The sequence below is a fragment of the Macaca thibetana genome, chromosome 2 (genome assembly GCF_024542745.1).
Source record: "Macaca thibetana thibetana isolate TM-01 chromosome 2, ASM2454274v1, whole genome shotgun sequence".
Classification (NCBI taxonomy): domain Eukaryota; kingdom Metazoa; phylum Chordata; class Mammalia; order Primates; family Cercopithecidae; genus Macaca; species Macaca thibetana.
In genome coordinates, this window is record NC_065579.1 from 151,092,138 (window position 1) to 151,115,694 (window position 23,557).

The 23,557-nt window shown below is 52.2% G+C and overlaps 1 protein-coding gene across 1 annotated transcript in view; it reads left to right on the forward strand.

Annotated features, from left to right (window-relative positions):
• The first annotated feature begins 2,551 nt into the window (after positions 1–2,551).
• ADCY5 (adenylate cyclase 5) overlaps positions 2,552–23,557 on the forward strand; it is a 165,491-nt gene continuing 144,485 nt past the window's right edge. The window contains exon 1 of the mRNA XM_050781583.1: positions 2,552–4,463. Coding sequence (XP_050637540.1) covers positions 3,324–4,463 — 1,140 coding nt within the window. The 5' untranslated portion in view covers positions 2,552–3,323. The remainder of the gene's footprint in view (positions 4,464–23,557) is intronic.

The following is a 23,557-nucleotide window of genomic DNA, read 5'->3' on the forward strand; positions in this document are numbered from 1 at the left end:
AGCCTCCAGAGTAGGATTACAGACTCGCACCACCATGCCTGGCTAATTTTTGTATTTTTAGTAGAGACGGGTTTCACCATGTTGGCCAGGCTGGTCATGAGTTCCTGACCTCAGATGATCTGCCTGCCTCGGCCTCCCAAAGTGCTGGGGTTACAGGTGTGAGCCACCACACGCTGCTGGACAAACTTTTTGATTCCCTAAATCTGTTTTCTCATCTTTATAGTAGGGAGAACCTTCCTCAGAATAGTTATCTGACAATAAAATGTTTACAGACATACAATAGTTGCTAAGTAAATATTAGTCCATCCTCCCTTTCTTAGACATCCTTCCTTGCTAGACCCAGGTTTGACCTCCAGGCCCTTGTTTTGGCCCTCACAGTGGGAAGTGACACCCCCTCTCTCTGAATGCCCGAGGTGCTGTGTGGACTTCTATTGAACCCAGAACTTTGCTCTGACCTAGAGATAGTGGCTAGCTCTTCTGCATCCCTGACTTGTTCCCAGTAGAGCTTGGTCATGTCTCCATCCTGGTACCAACTAGCGCAGTGCTTTTGTACATGGAGGGTTCTCTAGAATTTTTATTGACTAAATTCATGTTTGTTTTGTTTTTTTGTTTTTTTTTTTTACAACTTGGCTAATAGTGGAATACTCAAAGGCTGGATTACTCAAGGGTTATTTTATTCTGACCTCTTGGAATTTTTCTCCTCCCAATCTGTAACTCTGGCAAGGTTTATCTTCCAGTCTGCACAGATGACCAGCAGAGAGAGAAGAAGGAAGCTCACTTAGACCTCTAGGCTCCCTGTCGGAAGCTCTGAGGAGAGAGCTGGAGGATGAAGGGGAAAGTAAAAGCTGTTTACCCCCAGGCTGGGTAGGGGTGTGGTCTCCCACTCTCCAGGGTTTAGACTGTCAGAACTCCAGCAGGACAGCTTGGGGACAAAGGGAATCGGGTAGACACATCATTCTACAGGCCTAGATCCTTTTTGCCTGGCAGTCGAATCCTTCTCTCCATTCCTGCCTCTTGTGGCTGGTGCTGTGTATCTAGCCATTTTCCCCTTCCCCTGCTTTCCCCCAGCGGGCACGCCAGCTTGCTCAGGTGCCCACCCTTCCTGCTAACACGTTGTTAGGTTAGGGAGGCAGTCTGGCGCTGACGAAGGACCTTTGGGTGCCAAGTTAGGAGACCTGTGTGACCTGTGGCAAGTTGAATAAGCTCCTTGAACCTCAGTTTCTGCATCTATAAGCTGGGAATAGCTACACGGTCTCTGTCCTGTCTCATCCTAGGGTTACTGACGGGAACCAAGTGAGATTTATGAGACTTTATGAACAGGCAAAGAGCGCTTTATAAAACCCAGGTGTTTCCAGTGTTGACTGTGGGGCTTTCTCCTGGTAACTACCCACCAAAGCCTCCCTGTCCGCCCCGCCCTGGCTGCATCGGCCTCACCCACTGCATCACCATCTTTTCCATCACTGTCTTCCTGCGTCTCAGAAGTCCTGTTTCTGCATCTCCCCCGTCCATTTCCGGGTCTGGCTCTCCGGCCCCTGCAACCCCTCCAGGGACTCTGTTCTCCTTCTCCTTGAGGCAGTCGCTTCCCAGGCGCCCCCCGCCCGGTACGCCCTCCTTCGGCACAGCCGCCGGGCCAGAGAATCGCCCAATAAGAGCGCCGGACTGAAGTCTGACAGCTCCGGAAGCGGCCAATCGAGCCGGGCCAGGGAAGGGGGGCGCAGCGCTGGGGCTGAAGTTGGGCTAAATGGGGGGAGGGGGATTAAAGGGGGATACAAAAGAGGGGAGCTAGGACTGGGGGCGCTGGAGCCCCAGCCGGGGGCGGGAGAAGACCGCGCTCCACCCAGGTCTGGTAACGGGACCGCAGGCTGGATGCGGCTCCTGGTCCCAGGGAGGGAGGGGCGCAGCGAGAATTTTAGGTGAGGAAGGGGAACTGGGGTGCCAGCGGCCAGGCCTGAGGATGCCCGCGGGGCGCCGAGGCTGGGGCCACGGCCAGGCCGGGGGCGGAGGCGGCCTCGCGCCGCTGTGAGCCGAGGCCCGGGCGGCGCGGGGGGCGGGGAGGCAGCGGGAGGAGGGGATGCGGAGGGCTCTCCGGCGGCGGCGAGCGGGCGAGAAGGGAGGAGCGGCGCGAGCGGCCGGAGCGGCGCAGGGCCCGAAGCGTGCATGGCGCGCCCTGAGCCGGGCTCCCGCGGGCCCCCCCGGAGCGCCTCCCGGGCGCCGCGGCTCTCAGGCGGGCCCCTCTGGGCCGGCTGCTTCTGAGTCCCGGCCCTGTATCTCTGGATGCCTTACTCCTCGGGAGAAGCCTGCCTGCGTTGGGGCAGAACGGCGGCAGCGCTGCGCCGGATTCCGTCCTCCGCCTAGTCGTTCCGCACCGGCCGCGGTGGGCCCGCAGCCGGCGGCGAGGAGCTCGGGGCTTGCGAAGCGGGCGCGACAGCTCTCCGGGCCGGCAGGTCCCGGCCGGCCCCGCTCCGTTTGCGGGAAAGGGGGAGGCGAGAGGGGAAGGGCCGCACCGCAGGAGCCGGTCCCGGACCCGGACCCCGCCCCCTGCGCGGACGCGCCGAAGGCTCGGCTCGGCTTTTGCCGGGGCCACGCTTCCACTCTCGCCGCGGGAGGTGGGGGATGCGGGCGACGGCCCCCCCGGGCTCCAGGACCCTCCCCCCCGGGGCTCCGGAGCTGTTGCTCCGCCCGCCGCCCCCTCCCCCGTCCTCTCCACCTCCCATCCCACCTCCCCACCCCTCGTAAGAAAATAATGCTGGCTGGCGCCCGCACCTCCCAGTCGCTCCCAGTCCGCTGCGAGGAAAGGGCACCCGCAGTGTCTCCTCGCCGGGACCCCCGCCGAGCCTCCCTCGCCGCCGCCGAGCCCCGAGAGCAGCTGGGCTCCGCTTAGGCGGAATCTGCGAGCGCCGCGCCCGGGCACTGCCGGTCCGGGGAGGCACCGCCCGCAAGGACACCGCTCCGTCCCAACTCCCGCCTCGTCCGCAACTCCGGCCCTCGTCGAGCTCGACGCGAGCCAGGATCCCGGACGTCTCTCCGCGTGCGGCGCAGCAGCAGCCCGACTAGTCCCCGCGACCCCTCCTCGGAGGCAACTCCATCTCGGACCTGGGACTTCTGACGAGGATCCTCAGCTACTTCTCACCTCGGGGCTGTGCCCTCCTCCTCCGCTCAGGACGGGGGTGCCAAGATGCCCCGCTGCGGCGCAGGGCCCCGGGCCGCCCTCGACGTGTGACCCTAGCCTGGTCCCCCTGCTCGGCCGTCCGCCCTCCCCTTGGAGACCCCCGGCCCGGCTTCCGGGGGAGGAGGAGGAAGGAGACTACGAGGCCGAGGGGGGGATGTCCAGCTCCAAAAGCGTGAGCCCCCCGGGCTACGCGGCGCAGAAGACTGCGACGCCGGCGCCCCGGGGAGGCCCCGAACACCGCTCGGCGTGGGGCGAGGCCGATTCCCGCGCGAATGGCTACCCCCATGCCCCCGGGGGTTCTGCCCGCGGCTCCACCAAGAAACCCGGGGGGGCGGTGACCCCGCAGCAGCAGCAGCAGCAGCGCCTGGCCAGCCGCTGGCGCAGCGACGACGACGACGATCCTCCGCTGAGTGGCGACGATCCCCTGGCCGGGGGCTTCGGCTTCAGCTTCCGCTCCAAGTCCGCCTGGCAGGAGCGCGGCGGCGACGACTGCGGTCGCGGCAGCCGCCGGCAACGGCGGGGCGCGGCCGGCGGGGGCAGCACCCGGGCGCCCCCTGCGGGCGGCGGCGGCGGCTCGGCGGCGGCGGCTGCCTCGGCGGGCGGGACGGAGGTGCGCCCTCGCTCGGTGGAGGTGGGCCTGGAGGAGCGGCGGGGCAAGGGGCGCGCGGCCGACGAGCTGGAGGCCGGCGCCGTCGAGGGCGGCGAGGAGTCCGGGGATGGCGGTAGTTCGGCAGACTCGGGCTCGGGCGCGGGGCCCGGCGCGGTGCTGTCCCTGGGCGCCTGCTGCCTGGCGTTGCTGCAGATATTCCGCTCCAAGAAGTTCCCGTCGGACAAACTGGAGCGGCTGTACCAGCGCTACTTCTTCCGCCTGAACCAGAGCAGCCTCACCATGCTCATGGCCGTGCTGGTGCTCGTGTGCCTGGTCATGTTGGCCTTCCACGCGGCGCGGCCCCCGCTCCAGCTGCCCTACCTGGCCGTGCTGGCGGCCGCCGTGGGCGTCATCCTCATCATGGCTGTGCTCTGCAACCGCGCCGCCTTCCACCAGGACCACATGGGCCTGGCCTGCTATGCGCTCATCGCCGTGGTGCTGGCCGTCCAGGTGGTGGGCCTGCTGCTGCCGCAGCCGCGCAGCGCCTCTGAGGGCATCTGGTGGACCGTGTTCTTCATCTACACCATCTACACGCTGCTGCCCGTGCGCATGCGGGCCGCGGTGCTCAGCGGGGTGCTCCTGTCCGCCCTCCACCTGGTCATCGCCCTGCGCACCAACGCCCAGGACCAGTTCCTGCTCAAGCAGGTAGGGGCCCACCTGGCCACCGGGGCTGGATTGCAGGGCGGGCAGGCCTCAGCTTGACTCCAAAGAAAGGGATCCCACCCTCACCCTTTCGAATGGTGAAAAAGCCAGAGAGACAGGGCTTGGCCATGTAGGCTGTTTGGGAGCTTCTTACCCCGCTCTGAGCCGCAGCGGCTTCGTTTACAAAAAGACTGCCCTTGTGTCGTTTGCAGTGTTCCTTGCCCCTTAGATAACGTATACTGAACTGTAGCCATCACTGTGGAAATGGTGAGGAAGGAAGGTTGGAGGAGAAAATGATAAGGAGTGTTTCCCATCTCTTCCTGAGCTTCTGTTCTTATATACAAAAGGCCTCTAACAAAACTGGCTGGACCCTCTAGCAACCACCCCCTCCTGAGTGCCACTGCTGCTTTGTTAATCCAGACCTGGATAGAGGGTTGGTGAGGGGACACCCTGCACCGCTTGCTCAGTGGTAAGGAGGAGATAGCATGAGCCTGCCACCTGTCTAAGTCTGGGGATTTGGAAGCTGGAGATATCCCTGAACTTGCAGGAGGACTGACAAGTTTGTTTCACTTAGCAAAGTGCCCCAAGCCAAAAAGCTGCCCTTAGCTAAAGTGGGAAGGAGCCTCTGAGATGTGTGTGGTGGCAATTCCCCTTCCGGCCTGAGCAGAAAGCTGTTGTTGAACATCATGACCCCTTCAAGTGGGTGCCCCTGGTCATTGCTTGTGGTAGGGACATTTTATCCCTGCTGGGATTTGTTGGCTGAGCCTAGAACTGTAGGTTCAGGAAGAAATACAACTTTTGCCTGGTTAACTGGTGACTCTCTTAAAGGCTTCTGGGAGAGGGGCATGTTGGCCATCCTGACCTCAGGGTGAGAGGAGCCCCCTGACATCCATACCATATCTCCCTTTAGTGTCCTGTGGTCTGGTTTCCTGGTCCTCATCCATGATTGCTTCTGAACCTGCTTGTTTGCATGCTGCTCCACTGTGAGAGTCCACTGGGCCCTTGCTACAGGCAAGTCTCTTCACCTTGGACCCCAGTGCACACATCCCCCCACTGGTGTCTGCCTTCTCGAATAGAACCTCTTAAGGGTTTTCCATTGTCATTGCTTTCCTCCATGTCTCGTCTTCTAGTGCCTTCCCTTAGACTTTTATCCTCTTGAGTACCGCATCTTTCTTGAGTTGCTCTCCTGTGCCCCCTGGCTTCCTGGACACAGTATTCTCCCACAGGGAATAGCACTGTTACGGGTTTCAGGGCTCTGGGCTCTAGCTGAACCTGCAAGGTGCTCTGTGACTGGGAGGGAGGGGACACACAAGCTCTCTGGGCCTTTGCTACCTTTTCTAGAGAATGAGAGGATTGTTTATGTCCCTTCCACTTCTAACATTCTCTGCCCCAAGCCGTACCCCTACAAGGAACCTTCTCCTTCCATTCCAACCACACTGGTCTCTTGGTCTTCTGCATGATTAACAACAGAGTCAGAGGCACAGAGTGGAGCACTTATTCATTCTCCAGTGTCCACTGGTCTTGCTGTCTGTCCAGTGTAACCTCCATGGATGCACAAATCCCAAGGTATATGTGTTTTTCCTCCTCCATTCTCTCACCCTTACCTAGCACAGTGCAGAGTACTTAGTAGGAATTTAATCACTGCTTGCCAGTATAGTTGGGGTCCAGTGAGTGGAGTAGGTGGGGCTGTTGATGCTAAGTTAAAAGTTTTTTTCTGATCTGAGATCAGAAGAAAAAAAAATATTTAGAGACTAGCTTTGAAGAAGCCTTTTGAGAGGTGGTGGTTTAAAAGTTACTACCATTGTCAGTGCTTATAAAAGCCCCAACTCTTTTGACCCGAGGACTCGTGCTTTCAGGCGGTTGTTGTATCTTTGGGGACTGCTCCTGACTTGGGTGGATGTAGCTTTTCTGTAGAGGAAGGGGCATGTCATCCATGTGGAGATTTTCAGGATAATTCAGGGTATTTTGTGAACCAAACTTGGGACACAAGGTCTGTTTACAGCTATAGGTATGGTTTCTCCTGAGGGAGGTTGGAGTCAGATCCCAGGAAAGGGGTGCTGAACCTGGGGGACCCCAGTTCCACCTTAGCATGAAAATACCATTGCAGCAACAGATTGTCTGTCTGACTGACTTCCCCTTCTGGTTCCTTAGGCAAATCCCTCTCCCTTCTCTCCCCACCCCCACTGGCTCCTGCCCTGTTCTTCTTTTACCCATTTTGGTCTTTAGACCTTTGCAAGGCTGTAGGATTTTGGGTGGATTTACACTTACTTTATATGATCTGCTCTGAGTGGTGCAGAGCTTGTTATGAGTGGTTCAAGACAAGGGAATGCAAACATTTCCTCTATTTGGCTTCAGAGAAAACTGTATCTTTTTTTGTTTGTACTTGATTTACCCTTTTGATTATGCTTCATATAAAATTTGTCTTTCTTGAGCAAACCCTGCTGGCTGGTGGGGGAAGTCCAGCATCAACCTCTGCCTCAGGTTACTCCAGAGCAGCAGGCGTGTGAGAGTGGTTTGGATTAGATGCCTTGTTCTTTTCTTTGATGAGACACATGTCCAGGGAAATGGGTGGCAATGAGCAGTTCCTATGTTGGGGTTTTGGGAATTCTCCATTTGGTGGCTTGGGCACATAGTAGGCCCTCAGTAAACTGGACTGGCATTTCTTCACTGCTCCTCTTGCAAGGCTGGACCCCTCCCCGTTTGCTCAGGTCCTCAACATCATTATCTGACCTGTGTATTTTATTCTTCTTCAGCCTCTCTTATGTGTGGGGCTCTGCCCTTGGCTCCAATTAGGAGAAGCGTTTGGTTTCTTAACCAGTGGCTCCTGACGGTTTTGACTCAAGGGAGGAACAGGACACAAGGTGCCACAGTCCCTCTTGGTAGGATGGTGTTTCTTCCCTTCTCTGTCCCTCTGGCTCTGTCCCTAGTGTTTGTCACCCTCCCCCTCGGCTCCTTCTCTCTCTCTGCCTGCTCCTTTCCTCTCTGACTTCCTTTCTCTTCCCTCTCCCTCTGATCCCTGTTACTGTCTGCCCACCTCGCCTCTCTGCTGCCTTCCTGCAGGCTCTGCTTTCCCATCTCTCTGTCCCCATTCGAGGCCTCTCAGCCTCTTCTGTGCTCTTGTCTCACTGTCGTCTCCTGTCTCCTCGCTGGGGTATAGTAGGAGCGTCACGGGGTTGTTTTTTTCCTCCTCCTTTGCCTGTTAGAAGTCCCTCTGCTACACCCATACCATAAATAACACTGGAGCATCTGCCAAACACATTCCTCACTTGTGTTAATAGGCTGCAATGATGCCGGAGCCTGTTGCCATGGCAACCTCATTTTTGTTTGACTGTATCCCACTCTGCTACATAAAGCTTCTGCACGCACTCACACAAAAACAAGCATGCTCACACAACTATTACATATGCTTAGCTATTAACGATTATTTTGGAGAAGGCATCGTTGTGTCCTGTGGGGGCGGGATGGTCATTTGCACTCCAGGAGATGAGCAGCTTTATGGTCTGGCGTGACTGTAGGTGATAATGGATGGAAGAGCTCTTTGAAAAGTGGAGAGTCCTGTTCAAATATGGGATATTATTATTATGCATCCACATTCAACCTGCCTGATATGGTTTCTGAGGAGAAGATTCTGACCCCACGTGGATCCCCATGAGCTTGGGGGAGCCGCTAGGGGTTTTCCCTGCAGTGTGGGACAGCCCATCTCCCACCCCACCCTGTCTTTCCTCAGCTTCTTAGGCGCTTCCCCCTCCCCCTTGCAGAGGCACTCAGTGATTTCCTGCATTTCTTCTTTTGTGCTTGTTTGAACCTACAACTGTCACCAGTTGTTCCAGTGATCAGAAAGACACAGGCGCTGTGTGGGTGAAATTCTATGACTGTGAGCACGTGTGTCTGTAGCGAGGAGGCAAGTGAGGGGTGGGGGTAGGGATATGGACCAAGATTCGAGGCTGTGGCTGTTCAGGGGTGCATGTGTGTATGTGAGCATGTGCACATCTGTCTATCTGGTATGAGGCTGACCCAGGTGGTGGACGTGGGCCTGGGAAGTCTTTGTGTTAACTTTGAAAGATCATGGCAGCCTGTCCTATTTATTCTTGGCTGGTACTTGGCTTCCCCTGGCCATTTGCTTTTCTGGTCCTGGGTCTTGATGGTTCTTCAGACCTTGACCTCTGGCTCCCCAGGGAAGTACCTGGGGCTCTTCTGACTCCATGGAGTCCCTCTCTTCTCTTTCAAGAACCTTTCCTGCTACCCACCTGCTTAGCAGCCCAGCCCAGTAAGCCCTGCTGAAGAGCTGCCACCTTGCTCTGGAACTTGGCCCAGAGGCCTGTCTGGTGGATCACTCTGACTGCCCAATGTGAGACGCTGGGTAGACTGGAGAAAGATACTTTCACCCACAGGCCTGGGTATCGTCTGCCACCAATTACTTCCCCTATCATCTGCATTTCTGGATAGGAGAAATTTGGTGGCAGTGAACTTCAGCAGCAGGCTTAACTCCAGTGCAGCAGCAAGCTGGGGTTGGGGGTTGGCTTTGGGTTTGGAGTGGAGGAGGGTCTGCTTCTCTTACCTCAAGGCTGACTGTATTTGCCGATTATATTTATTGATTGTTTATTAGATCGCTTCTTTCTCCCAGAAGCTAGGAGGGGATATTTGCGGGGAGCAGAAGTGGCTGGGGTGGGGGTCATCTTCTAGATCCCTAGAGTGCCTTCATCCCTGAGGGAAGACTTCAGGAATGGCGGAGACTCAGCGGAGGAGCACAGTGCCCAGCTGCTGTATTTGTGGGAATGTACACTGTTAATAATTCAATCTCAGTGTTCATCTGCAACAGGAGTGTGAGGTCTGTGTGCTGTGGGAGCACAGAACAGTGTGTTCGTGTTTGTCTTTAATGAGGACGTGGATGATGCGTTAAACCCCATCAACCTCACAGAGAGTTTCAAAATCAGTGTTCAAGGCTTGGACAGGAACTCTCCTGTGCATTCAAGCTCTGGCCATGAGTCCCTCTGTCCGAGGGTGTGGCTGGAGCACGCGAAGGATGGTGGCCCATGCTCGGGCCAGGCCTCCTCTCCCACAAGAGGTGTGAATGGAACTGCCACCTTGGTCCTCACCAAACAGGGACCCGAGGAGGGAGCCTCCCGTGATGGCACAACCTCTTGCTGAGTGCCTCCTGTCCATGGCTGCTGCCTGCTACTTCAGTTCACTTTATCTTGGTGGTGGGTGCAACCTGCTGTCATGTGTTTCCCAGGAGTGTAGCCTGCGTTGAGAATGAAAAGTTTGCTCTGTGGGCTTCAACATGATGGTGCCCGTAAGTCCCTTGGGTATAGTTACATAAGTGAGGCCCTAGCATCCTTCTCTCATCCATGCTTATCGGATGAGGGTAGCTGGCTCATGGAAGGCAGGATCAGCATTCATTCTTCTCCCAAACACAAAATTGCAAAATTGGAAAGCCCTGCTTTTTTTTTTTTTCCCCCCTTCTTAAGGCAATATCCAAATGTAGGACAGGGAAGATCTCCTTTTACAGCATTGTGAAGAAAGTCTGGGGGTTTCTGGTTAGCGGACAGTGAGCTTAATGTGAGCCCGCATTTTGGAATGGCTGTTAGAAAAGGCCCACAGGATCTTGGTTAGGTTTATAGCCTTATCCAGTTCATCAGAGGATTGAGGCCTGGTCTGAAATACAATGGCCTCCGATTCTAGACTTCAAAGGAGAGTGACCAGTTTTGTAAGGGGAGGGGAAACTTCTGAGAGAGCATTTGAGAGAATGGAGGATATTTAGCTGGGGGAAAAGCAGACCGTATCAGGTAAGAAAACCTAACGCGAAGGGCAAGGTGTTATTGCTGGGATCCCTGTTTTCAGATATTAGAAGAGGGACTACATTATTTTCTGTTGCTCCCAAGGGTAGGCTTGTGGCAGATGGGCGGAAGTAGTAGACAAGTCTCAGCTCGAGGTAGATGACACCTTTCTAGCCATTGGGGTTGTGGCAGCCAAATCTGGTGCCTCCTGGGTAGCCAGCTCTCCGTCAGTGGAGGTGTTCAAGTGGAGGCTAGATGGCCACCTCCTTGGCTTGTTACTGAGGAAATTGACTGCTTGGTGAAAGTTTGGATGGGTCACTGACTGCATCATTGATTCTTAACCTTGGCTTCTAATAATCACCTGGGAAGTTTTTGAAGAATGCAGACACAGGCCCCACTGGGAAGGTACAACTTCCGAAGGTCTAGGGTGGGGCCCAGGAATGGATCTCTATTTAAAACAACTTGGAGCTGGTTTTCAAAGCTCCCCGGGTGATTTTGGTGACCAGCTCTTAGGTTTGGGATCATTGGCCAAGAAGACTGCTCAGGTTACACCTAAGCCCGGAATTCCGTGGGTCAGTGTCTTGCAATAGAGTGTCAAGACCTCCTAAAGTCCTCCAGGGTGTCCTCTTATCATGCCCATCTCAGCCCCTGTTTAAAAGAAGCACAACGAGTGCATACATGCAGACTTGTTGGGAGGCATCCAGGTGGGGCTGGTGAGTGTGCACTGATGCACAGATGCAGATCTGGAAGGCGATTGGGTCATAGTGGTGGTGGTAAAACAGGATGAGAGGGGTGCTCAGCCCTGGACTCTCTCTTGCCCCCTCGCCCCAGTCCCCCCTTCCTTTTTGAGGCAAAACAATCTGTGGCTCACCTTTTGAAGGGGAGGTTAGTAGAAAGATGGGCCTAGGTTTGACTTCTGGTTTATTCATTCATTTGTCTGGTGAGTGGATATGAAAACCACTGAAGACATCCCAGATCTAGAAGGGATGGTATAGAGTGTGGAGAATGAGGAAGTCAGGGAGTGGAGGAACAAGACAGGAGATAGGGAAGAATTCCTATCTTCTTCTAAGGGGAGTGTGCCTTAAAGAAAGGAAGAGAAGATTGGAACTGTGAGTATGAAGAGGGGAGGGACTTGGAAGTGGGGGCAGGGCTGTTCTCTGGGAACAATGAGATATGGTCACAAGAGAAAGGGCGGGGTAGGTTAGACAAACAAGCACAAGGAGACAGTAGAGGCTTTATTCTTTAGGCCAGCCTCATGTGTCAGTGTGAAACTGTAATAGGCCCCCCCTCCCTGCCCACTGCCTCTTGCTCTGGTCGGGTTATGAGCTGCTGCATCTGGGCTTGTGGCCTCCTGACCTCACACTTTCATGGTCCCCTCTCCCTTCCCCTTCAGGGCTCCCTGGGCTTTATCACAGAACTCACTGTGGTCCCACTTGGGTTTTGGAGGAAATCCTGAGGGACCCAGTGCCTCACCTCCATCAGTGCTCAGCACACAGTAGGTGCTCAGTGAGGGTTTGAATGAACAAGCTAATGAATGAATGGGTGGTGGGGTGGGTGGACGTCTGCACGCAGACTCTAAGCTCTGCCGAAGTGCTAGACCAACACCTCCACAGAAGGAAGCGACGCAGCTCGGCTTGGAAGCCTATTTTGGTGGGTTGTAATCCTAAACTCTGAGCAGGGCTTCCAAAATCCCTCCTGCTGCAATTTAAAATGTGTGCCTTCTTAGAAACAGAGAGCTGTTGCCTGGCACTGCTGATACTATATCACTTCACAGATTTGAAAACCATCATTAAGTCGTTCTTTCAGCCTTCTCCCTATTTGTTCAGATAATAATCATTTATTAGGTGCCTACCTTACACTAGGCACTGTGCTAGGCCATGGGGTTGCAAAGATGATGGGTTGTGGCTCTGAGGACCGCCCTCAGCCCAGGCTCTCCCACTAAATGTGCCCGTTGGAGGGCTGTTCGTAGATGTCTCACATATAGTAGTCCCTCCTTATCCGAGGGGGGTACAACCCAAGACCCCCAGTGGATGCCTAAAATCACGGATGGTACCAAACCCTACATAACACTATGTTCTTCTCCTGTATATCTATACTTGTGATAAAGTTTATAAGTTAGTCATAGTAAGAGATTAACAATAATTAATATTAAAATAGAACAGTTTTGACGATATACTGTTCACAGTTTCCGACGGAAGATTCGTTCTTACCGTAGATCTTAACAATCTCAGCATACGATTTTTTTCTTTCCTTATTGATAACTTTTACATTTTCCCTTAAAGAAAGCACTTTAGGGTCTGGGCACAGTGGGACCAGGCAAAGTGGCTCATGCCTGTAATCCCAGCACTTTGGGGGACTGAGGTGGGAGGATTGCTTAAGTCCAGGAGTTTGAGACCAGCTTGGGCAACACAGTGAGACTCCGTCTCTACAAAAATTTTTTTAAAAAGGTTAGTCAGGTGTGGTGGAACGCATCTATAGTCCTAGCTATCTGGAAGGCTGAGTTGGAAGGATCTCTTGAGCCTGGGAGGTCAAGGCTGCAGAGAACTGTGGTCATGCCACTGTACTCCAGTATGGGTGGCAAAGTGAGAGATCCTGTCTCAAAAAAATAAAAAAGAAAGGAAGAAAGTGCTTTAGAGCGTCTCTTTGACATATTCAAACTGCCAGCATCACTACGCTTGCACTTTGAGGACATTATTAAGTAAAACAAGGGTTCCTTAAGCACTGCAGTACTGTGACAGTTGATCTGATATGTGGGGGTAGGTAACACGCACAGCGTGGATCTGCTGGACAAAGGGATATTCATGTCCTGGGCAGGACGAAGCAGGACAGGGAGGTTTCATCACACTACTCAGAATGATGCACAGTTTAAAAGTTAGAAATTACTTAGGTTTGGAATTTTCCAGTGAATATTTTCAGACCATGGTTGACCGTGGGTAACTGAAACCGCGGAAAGCAAAACTGAGGTTAGAGGGGGACTGTTTTACACATATACGGTCTGTGTCAAATAGATTTAGGAAATACTGGGTTAAACAGAATTCTTGGACATTAAAGCTTTTAATATGTAATGGGTATAAGAATTTGCCAAGAGGGGGATATGGCATGAAGCCTTTTTCAAACACATTTGACTCCAGCACCATTTTCCGAAGGAACCTATTGTGGGGAGGGCATTAGTGTTTGTTGGGACAAACTTTAGGACGCACTTCTTCAAGGGCTGGGAGGAGCCTTGAAGTTTCTCAAAATCTAGCCCCTTGCCTCTGGGCCAGGCCTACCCGAAGGCATCTAGATGGGGTTTTTTTTTTTTTTTTGGTGGCTTTCCTCCCTCAGGAAGGAGATTGCTTAGACTGCATTGGCCTGCTGCCTGCTTTCAAGTCTCATTCTCCATCTGGGTCAGAAATCCTTTATAAAATAAACTGAGGGGGCTGGCAGGGACCAGGGGAATGCCTCCTTTATTTTGCATCAGTTTCTTTTAGGAGTTTTCTGCTGTTGTTATGCATCAGAACAGGTTGGGTCTGCACAATGACCCTTGGTGGGCTTGGGGTCCCTTGAATGTCTTTCTGGAACTTTTTCTTAGCAAGGCACTGAGTGCGTGGCTGCCCATGGGGAAGTAGTGTTAGACCATTCCAGATCAGCCTTCCCCAAATGTTTCTTTCCCATCCCCACTCTCCAAAAGGAGGAAGCTCATAAAGCATATTGATGATAACCTATAGCCTATATTAAGTCTTTACTGCAAACCTGGCACTGGGCTAATCCCTTCCATGCATGACCTCATCTAATCTTCATGTCATCCTTATGAGGAAGACATTTTGTATCCCCATTTTTTTAATTCTACACCACTGCAGAAACTGGGATAAGAGAAGGTAAGTAACTTCCCCAAGGTCACACAGCAAACTTGTAACAGATGGTTCAGCACCCTGCCCATATCCCCTGGGCATGTACCTTTCACTCATACCAGCCAGACTTCCAGCTCCTAGCACCTGAGCGCTTTCGCTGGCCTTAAACCTTGGGGCCTGCGGATAGGGTAGTTCAGAAGTGCCAGGGAGTTACCCCGAGAGCAGCCTTCAACCAGTGGCTGTTTGGCACTGGCAGACAAACGCCCCAGCTCGTTTGACCTCGGGGTTGGGGGAATCCTATTCTGAGGCTGGTGTTCTGCATCGTCTCCTAGAACTGTCTGGAAGGATTAATCTCTAATGGCTCACAGTGGTTACAGGCTTTTGATAACACTCTTCTTTTTGGGGGCTTTCTTTCCTTCCTTTCTCATTTCTCACTCCCCTCCTCCCCTCCTAATGTTTCCTGGGCTCACCTCCCAGAAAAGTCTCTTGTACTCAAATCCTTGTCTCAGGGGCTTTTTTCTAGGGGAATCCAAACAGAAAGTGGAGAAGCCTGCATCCTAACCCGGGTCTGACTTGAACACCAGCGGGGTGGGGAGGCTGCTTACTAAGAACGAAAATGCATAAAGTGTAGACCTCCATTGCAGAGTTGGATCCCTGGCCCTGTCTTGGGCCTCTCTCTTCCATTTGATAGCATGTGCTTATCAACAGCTGATTGATTGCTGGACTTGAGGAATGATATGAAATTTAAAAGACAGTTTTTACTTTATTTTTAAATTTATTATTATTATTATTATTATTATTATTGAGATGGAGTCTCGCTCTGTCACCCAGGCTGGAGTGCAGTGGCATGATCTTGGCTCACTGCAACCTCTGCCTCCTGAGTTCAAGCAATTCTCCTGCTTCAACCTCCCAAGTAGCTGGGACTACAGGCATGCCCCACCATGGCTGGCTAATTTTTGTATTTTTAGTAGAGAAGGGGTTTTGCCATGTTGGCCAGGCTGGTCTTGAACTCCTGACCTCAGGTCATCTGCCCGCCTTGGCTTCCCAAAGTGTTGGGATTACAGGCATGAGCCACCATGCCCAGCCAAAAGACAGTTTTTTTAAAAGATAAATTACTTTTTTTAAATTTTTGCTTTGAGACAAGGTCTTACTCTGTTGCGCAGGCTAGAGTATAGTGGTGTGATCTTGGCTTATTGCAACCTCTGCTTCTGGGGCTCAAGCAATCCTCCCACCTCAGCCTCCCAAGTAGCTGGGACCACAGGTGCACAACACTATGCCCAGCCATTTTTGGCAATTTTTAAAATAAAAATGGGGTCTTGGCCAGGTATGGTGGCTCATGCCTGAAATGCCAACACTTTGGGAGGCTGAGGCGGGCATATCACAAGGTCAGGAGATGGAGACCATCCTGGCTAACACAATGAAACCCTGTCTCTACTAAAAATACAAAAAATTAGCCGGATGTGGTGGCACGTACCTGTAGTCCCAGCTACTCAGGAGGCTGAGGCAGGAGAATTGCTTGAACCCAGGAAGTGGAGGTTGTAGTGAGCTGAGATTGTACCACTGCACTCCAGCCCGGGCAACAGAGCAAGACTCCATCTCAGAAAAATATAAAAAAAAAAAAAAAAAAAAAGGGGGATCTTGCCACGTTGCCCAGGCTGGTCTTGAACTCCTGAGTTCAATCTATGCACCTGCATTGGCCTCCCAAAGTGCTCAGATTATAGGTGTGAGCCACCACGCCCAGCTGAATTTTTACTTCTTAAAAATGTGTGGCTTTCTGGGCCCTTCTTCATTTATACTCTGACCTGTCTTCAGGTTCCTAAGCTGCTGTTGTAAGGTGGCAGCAGAACTTGTGGTCTTAAAAAAAAGGTTTTCTGAGTATGAGAAACAAGGACCCTTGATTTGGGGCATTTCATGCAGGTTCTGAAAGAAGTTATGTGCTGACTAAAGGGTCTGCCAGCTTCCTGGAGAGGCTGTGACATCTCTCAGTCAGTGGAGGACTCAGTCATTGGTTAAATCTTCTTCTACTGAAGTCTGCAGGGACCTCGTCTGTGGAGGCAGTCTCTCTTCAGCATTTCTCTAGTTTTGGCACTACTACAATGAAACCAGCCCAGACCACCGTGCTCAAGCATCTAAAGCTCAGCTGAGTTCAATTCAGTGCTCCCTTACATATTTATTTATTTTTTTGGGACAGGGTCTTGCCCTGTTGCCCAGGCTGGAGTGCAGTGGTGCAATCACGGCTCTTTGCAGCCTTGACATCTTCAGGTGATTCTTCCATCTCAGCCTCCCAAGTAGCTGGGACTACAGGCATGTGCCACCAGGCCCAGCTAATTTTTGTATTTTTTGTAGAGATGGAGTCTTACTATGTTGCCCAGGCTGGTCTTAAACTCCTAGCCTCAATCAGTCTGCCTACCCTGGACTCCCAAAGTCCTGGGATTACAGGTGTGAACTACTGCGCCCAGCCTCAGTACTCACTTATTAAGCTCTTACTGTGCGTGGCATATACCCAAAGGAGTGAAACATGGCCCTTGCCAGAGAGGGGATTGTCACATATTAGCGGGAGTCCTAGGCCCAGGTCCTCTTGAGGGTCCCTGTGTCATCCTGCATGGTCTGTTAGGGTTAGGGTTAGGGTGGGTGTATGAGTGATGGAGCGAGGAAGGGGAAAGTAGGGCTATAGACCAGAGATTTCTTATCCTGGGTGCACCTTTGAATCCCCTGGGGAGTTTTAAAACTATACCTTAACAAGGTCCACCCCAGATTATTTATATTTAACTCTTGGGATGAGGCTTGGGCATTCCTAGGGTTGAGACCTGGACTAGACAGTGGCTCAAATACCAGCCAAAAGGCTCAAATACCTTTATATTTAATTAGCATTTTTTAGGTGACAAAGGACTTGTTTATGTGTGATCTCATTTGCTTCTCATGGCAGCTCTGACGAGGTGACGTGTTAAAACGAGATAACCATTGGCTTTGGGGCCTGGAGGCCCAGAAGACAGCAGCCCTGACTGTGTAATCCTGGTGGAGTGGCCCTAACCTCTTTTTTTTTTTTTTTTGAGACAGAGTTTATCTCCCAGGCTGGAGTGCATGGAGCTATTTAGGCTCACTGCAAGCTCCGCCTCCCAGGTTCACGCCATCCTCCTGCCTCAGCCTCCCAAGTAGCTGGGACTACAGGCGCCCGCCACCACACCCAGCTAATTTTTTGTGTTTTTGGTAAAGACAGGGTTTCACCGTGTTAGCCAGGATGGTCTCAATCTCCTGACCTCGTGATCTGCCCACCTTGGCCTCCCAAAGTGCTGGGATTACAGGCGTGAGCCACTGCACCTGGCCCTGCCCTGACCTCTTTTCAGTCCTTTTTCTCTCCTGTATACACTGGGGGTGATAGATTCCTGATTGACTGGATCTGTTCCTGGGCGCCCCAACTTAATGCAGGTGAGAGCACTCTGTAAGCTGTGAGGCGGGTTACAGACGTATGATGCCGACGTGGTTTTGGAGAGGAGTAAATAAGAGGCTCAAAGAGGTGAACTGACCCCATTCAGGTTACATTGCTAGTTAGTTAACTTTGGAGCTGCTGTGCAAATTCAGATCTCTGACTCCAAACCCAGTGCTCTTTTCAGAGGTAGGGCAGTGCTAGGTCCTCCCTGTGGTGCTTTCAGAAGCTGTGTGGAGGGCCCAGCTGCTCTCAGGCAGTTGTCTCCGTTTGGTTTCGGAATGCGTGGCTTTTTATTTGTAACGGCCTTCCTTTCCCCATGGTGTCTGGTTCAGATGGGCATTAAATGGATTGTCATTTCCTGAGCTGTCATTGGTGCTGTGCTGGTGTTTGTTTAGGGGGCAGCTGGGATCAACTGTTTACCTATGAAGAGCTCCTGAGTGGTTTTATGGATGACTGAGTAGGGACTGAGACCCAGAAGAGGTATCAGAAGTGATGTTACGACTGCTCACCTCTGGGGTGAGGCTGCCGCACAGCCTGTCTTCTGGTGGCATAAGTGAGACGGGGAGGGAAGGGGGGAGCCTGCTGGGGACCCATCAGGATCACCTCTTGGTACAGCCCTGGAAGTCGGACCCGGGGTCTCTCTGTTGAGTAGCATTCAGTAGATAGAGCTTAGTGCTTACTAGAGCGTTTCTAGGGTGTCTCTAAAGCCCAGTTCCCCGGCACCATCAACACCCTAAGAGATACCCCAGTATCCTTGAGCTGTGCTTCAGATTCAGTTCTGTTCCTGTCACTCTTCTTAAGAAAGCTAAAGGAAAATGAAACTCATTTGCTAAGTAGATCTTTGAGATTATATTTTCACATTTTCTTTTGGGGGTGGGAAGGCTGTTTGTTTGTTCATTTAATGTGCCCTAGTCCCCAGTCTTCCTCTGGCCAAATCCCTTTCCTGTAAGCATTTCACCACGCTGAGTGGAAGGAATCCATCTGCCCCCTTGACTGGCTCCCTGTAGGTGATGCCAGCTTGGAAGTGTCTTGGCTCTGGCACCTCAGCTGAGCAGGCTGCAGAGGGACAGGGGCCTGAGCTGAACCCTGGGTGAGCAGTGTGGGCTTGCACTCCTCTGGGGCCCTGCCTGCCTTTGCGGCATCTGACACCAAGAAACATCCCCTTCTTTTTCTCTGTAGCACTTTGCTGGTTTGTAATTTTTCTCAGTAGCTTTGTTTATGTGTCTTTCCACTGGACTGTTGGCTGTCTGAGGGCAGGGATCTTGTCTGTTTCAATCCCCAAATATTTGCTGAATGTTATTGACTTTTAGATCCCTACTTGCCCAGCACTGTGGGAAGAAGGCAGGTAGTGCCCATTCTCAGGTTCCACAGGAGTTCTGACGTTGGCAGGAAGGGGTCCCTCTGGGTGCTTCTTCCTTGGGCTGGCATCTCCTCTACCAGAGCTCTGCTTCTCTTCCTTGTGCCTGAGCTCTGCCCTAGAAAACACTGGTTTTCAACTGGGTACAGTGGCTCACACCTATAATCCCAGCACTTTGGGAGGCAGAGGTAGGAAGATTACTTGAGGCCAGGAGTTAGAGACCAGCCTGGGCTACATAGCAAGTCCCTGTTTCCACACAAAATGAAAAAATTAGCCAGGCATGGTGGCATGTACCCGTGGTCCAGTTAGGAGGCTGAGGCAAGGGGATCACTGGAGCCCAGGAGGTCGAGGCTGTAGTGAGCTGTGATTGCGCCACTGCACTCCAGCCTGGGCACAGAGCAAGACCTTGCTTAATTAAAAAATAAATAAAAATAATAAAAATAAGTAAAACAAAAAATAGAAAACACTGGTTTTCATCTCCTCTCCCTTTCTGGGATCCCCCACTGTGCTGTCAGGCCATGTCGGGAGGGCTGTGTTGCCCCATTTTTCTCTCCCTCCACCCGGTTCCTTCTCGAATCTTTCTTCTGGTGTCTTTTCCTGCCTGCTGCCTCCTCCCCACTTCTCTCTTTGCAGCTGTTAAGATGCGGGATGACCGCAAAGACTTGACAAGAGGCAAGTTCCTGGGCATATTGAAGGATAATAAATATGAGTGTGGATCAGTACACAAATTCCAAAGAGGATTGTTCATTCTTTTCAAAGCAGTCCCAGGAAATAGCAGTTCCTGCAGTGCCTTTTCAACTTCCTTGTAGTTTACTGCCATATATTACAGTGCATGTGTCAGCCTCAATTTTTCACCTTGAATGCCCGGGGCTGAGACTTAGGCTTTCTGGGTGGGTTAACCCCAAGGAGTCCATCAGAACTTAAGGTGTGGGAAGTAAAGGCATGTCAAGGAGCTTTCACCTAATCCCAGTGCCCAGGCACATTGACAGTGGCTGGGCATCAGCGTTTGGTAACGCTCTGGGTAATTCTGATGTGCACCAGGATTGAGAACTACTGCCCTCAGCCTCCCTCATCAGTGGAGGGGTCATGTGATGACACCGAGTATGATTTATGGCTGTATTGAAAGGCAAGTTGTTTATATCTAAAGGGTTTATTGTGGTGATTCAGTAGGAGTGATGGCCACTAAAAATGATTGCAGGCGTGTAAGAGGGGAAGAAAACTTGGTTGGTGGTTGGTATAAAAACCTTGTCAGGCAAGGCTGTGGCTTAGTATATTTATGTTGCTCTTATCACCAGCAATTAACCCCAAATGTGGCTGGATAAATGGCTTAGTGCAGTGCTGTAATAACTGCAAGAATATTTTGGGAAATGACTGTTACACATGGCTGATAAACTGACCATCTTAGCAGAGCAGCAAACCTCACTAAACATTCCTGAAGGCTTGTTAGCTACAAACAAATGCCTATTGATCCATCAAATATTAACTCTATTAGCTCTTTCCTCCTTGTTTTTTTTTTTTTTTTTTTTCTTTTGAGAGAGCCTTGCTCTGTTGTCCAGGCTGGAGTACAGGGCTATTCACAGGCACGATCATGGTGCACTACAGTGTTGAGCTCCTGGGCTCAAGTGATCCTCCTGCCCCAACCTCCTGAGTAGGGAGGATACGATATTTCACTTTTGATTAGGGAGAAATTGTATAAACACCTGTGGCCTTAAAACCCTCAGCAGTGTTCTTTAGTCTTTGTGAGTTTCTCTTTGACTCCACTGTAAACTAGAAGTGCCTGTAGTAGATGCTCAATAAATAGCTGCTGGCTGGATGAATGAATTTGTTCCAGGTTACTCAGCAGGTAGATAGCAGTGTTTGTCCAGCACTAGTACTTTTTCTTCACCTCTGTAGCTCATGAGAAGCACGGAATTATATAGCTGGCAACTCCCCATATGCGTTTGTTATTAGCATATGTGGCCAAGACTAGGAAAGTAAAGAAGGGTGATGTGCAGGGTGAGGAAAGGATGGGGCTTGTACCCTCAGAGGATTTCCTTCCTGTCCTCTGTGTGGTCAGTTAATTTCTAGCACCTTTAGATCACGGCAAGAAGGGCAAGGACCCTTCTGCTGCAGGTCCGGGCTCTGGGAGAACAGAGAAGCAGATGAAGCTGGGGTCTGTCTGAGGACTGAAAAGGTTGGCAGGCACCAGCTGTGGGGCTGGGACCTGGGGCCTGGGAAGCATCCCTAGCCAGGACAGGGAGATGTCCTCAGGTTAAATCCTCCACGAATGACCACATGTGGATTGTGATGTGGTCTTTCTTTGGAAAGGGGTTATCTGGGGAGAGTTAATTTTGGATTTTGCTTTACACTTATTTTTAAAGTGGAATATTTCTCCAGCATTGGTGACAATGGCCTAGAAAAGCCCGTTAGTCACCATCTGACATCTTCCCTGTGCGGGGTGTTGCTGCCTTTGCTTCTTTCCCACCTGACGCCTGTGGGGCTGATTTCGGTCCTCCTCCGAGGCCTCAGGGTGATTTCACTGGCAGACGGTGCTGTGAGGAACTCCTGCTGGGCCTGAAGTGGTGTCAGCCTCTGCTTCCATCCTGGGGTGTCCGGGAGCCAGGCGAGCTTGTGGGGTGGTGGGGAGCCACATTGGAGGATGCGTTGGTGTCTAGGTGAGGCCTGTCCCTGTGAGTCCAGATCTGTAAGGCTGAGTCCGGCCTGTATTCCCCACAGTCTTTTTGCTCTTTGCTTTCCCTCTGTGTCTTCTGGAAGTCACCCTCAGTCTGGGACTTAAGGAACAGGTCTAATTTCTCTTCAGGGAACTGAAAGATATGGAATGCTCATCCTGTGTTCCCTGGGTCTCCTCTAGGTTCCTTTGTGGAGCAGGAAGAGGGTCTCTCTGTGTTTGCCGTGGGCAGATGTGGGAGGCTGTGCTGAGGGCGTGGGGGAATGGAGGAGATGCTGACCTGCACGCTTTGTCGAGAGGTGGGAGAAGGGCTGAGGCCGGTATTCACTCCCTACCCAGGCCGAGCTGCCCCCGCTGACTTTCCTGCTGGGTCTCCACACCCCACCCCCAGGGCAGCCATTGGGGCGGGTGAGCTGGGGAGGAACAGTTGGGGTTGAACGTGGGTATGGGGTGGGGCAGCCTCTTCCCCAGCAGAGTGCGGTTGCTCAGAGTCTTGGGTTTTTCAGAAGCTGAGAAGTCTGGGCCGGCCACACAGGTGGGATATGCCACTCTGATGGTGCATGTGCAGCCCATACTCTTCCACCTGCTGTTCCCTGACCATGCCTGTCCCCTGCCCTCTTGAGGATGGGCCATCAGGTGGTTTTAGAGGAAGGTGCCTCGCTCTGTTGCTATCATTCTGTTGCTCTGTCACTTGTGAATGTGGCAGCCTCTGTGTTTCTGTGAACTCCAGAGCCCCCTCAGTGAAGAAGCCTTCAGGATGCTGCGTGATTGGCAGGTGGGGGTGGGTGGGCCGTGCTCCTGAGATGAGGGAACTTACTTTGCCTTCTGCTCTGAGGAGAGGCAGGCTTTGTGGTCTCAGATGAGGGGGCTGAGCACAGATACTCACTGGGGCAGGGTTGGGGGGATCCTCCTTTTCTCTGGGGTCCCCTCTAGATTTGGAAGTATCCTAACAGCCAGCCAGGTGTGGGGACCATGGCATCTAGCGGTCTTTGGGAACAGCAGCTCTTTCTTTTCCATGCAGCAGCTTGTGCACTTTCCTAATGAGCCCCTGGGGCTCTGGGCATGGAGAGGAAACGGGAGGCTTTGTCCCTGCCTTTGCAGAATGTTCAGTCTGATGGAAATCTACTTTTAGGAGATGCCCAGCCTAAAAATAATAGGCAATACAAATATTGCCAGTCCCTACCATTTATGACGCGCAGAGTGTCAGTCACGGTGCTGAACACTTAGTAGCTCATTTGATCCTCATAATCTCCCATTAGGTTGGTATTGTCTTTTTATTTTTCTTCAGATGAGAACCTTTTATGGATAAGGAAATTGAAGTTCAGAGAAGCTAAGTGACTTGCTTAAGGTTGCACAGTTAAAAAGTGATATGATGGGGCTCCAGTGCTCGCACTCTGAACCACTACTCCAGTAGCTCACAAACGTGGGTGTGCAAGAATTCCCCAGGAACTCTGTTTAAAAATTTGATTCCTGGGCCCCTTGTCAAGAGAGTCTGATCCAGTGAGTCTGCAGTAGAGCCCAGGAATCTGTATCCCAAATAGGCACCCCCCTCCAAATTAGAGGCATGTGCCCTGGGGATGCAGTTCTACCATCCAGTGCTCTTCCCAGGGGGAGAACAGATTGAAGTTATCAGGTTCTCCTTTCCCTGAAGTGATGGGGAGTGGCAGGCCCCTCTGAGAGACAGAAGTTTCTATGTTCACTGCACCAGGAGGTGGGCTCAGGAAGGGCACAATATGATGGTTACATTGAGAGTGGAGGGGAACTTCCTGCTGAGCCTATGCCTGGTGATTCTCAGAAGACAGAGCTAGAGGAGGCTTTGAAGGAAGCAAGGGAGCCAGGAGATGGAGACACTCTAATCCAGAGAGCAGGAGCTAGGAAGTAGCCTGGTTGCAGAACATATGTCAACAGCCAGAGAGAGGAGGCAGACAAAGGGATTTTCAGGTGACTGCAGGGACACCGATTGTTACACTACAGTGCATGACTGCAGGCACAAAAATCCTGGCAAGAAGACATCCACCACTGCCTCAGTTTCCTTGTC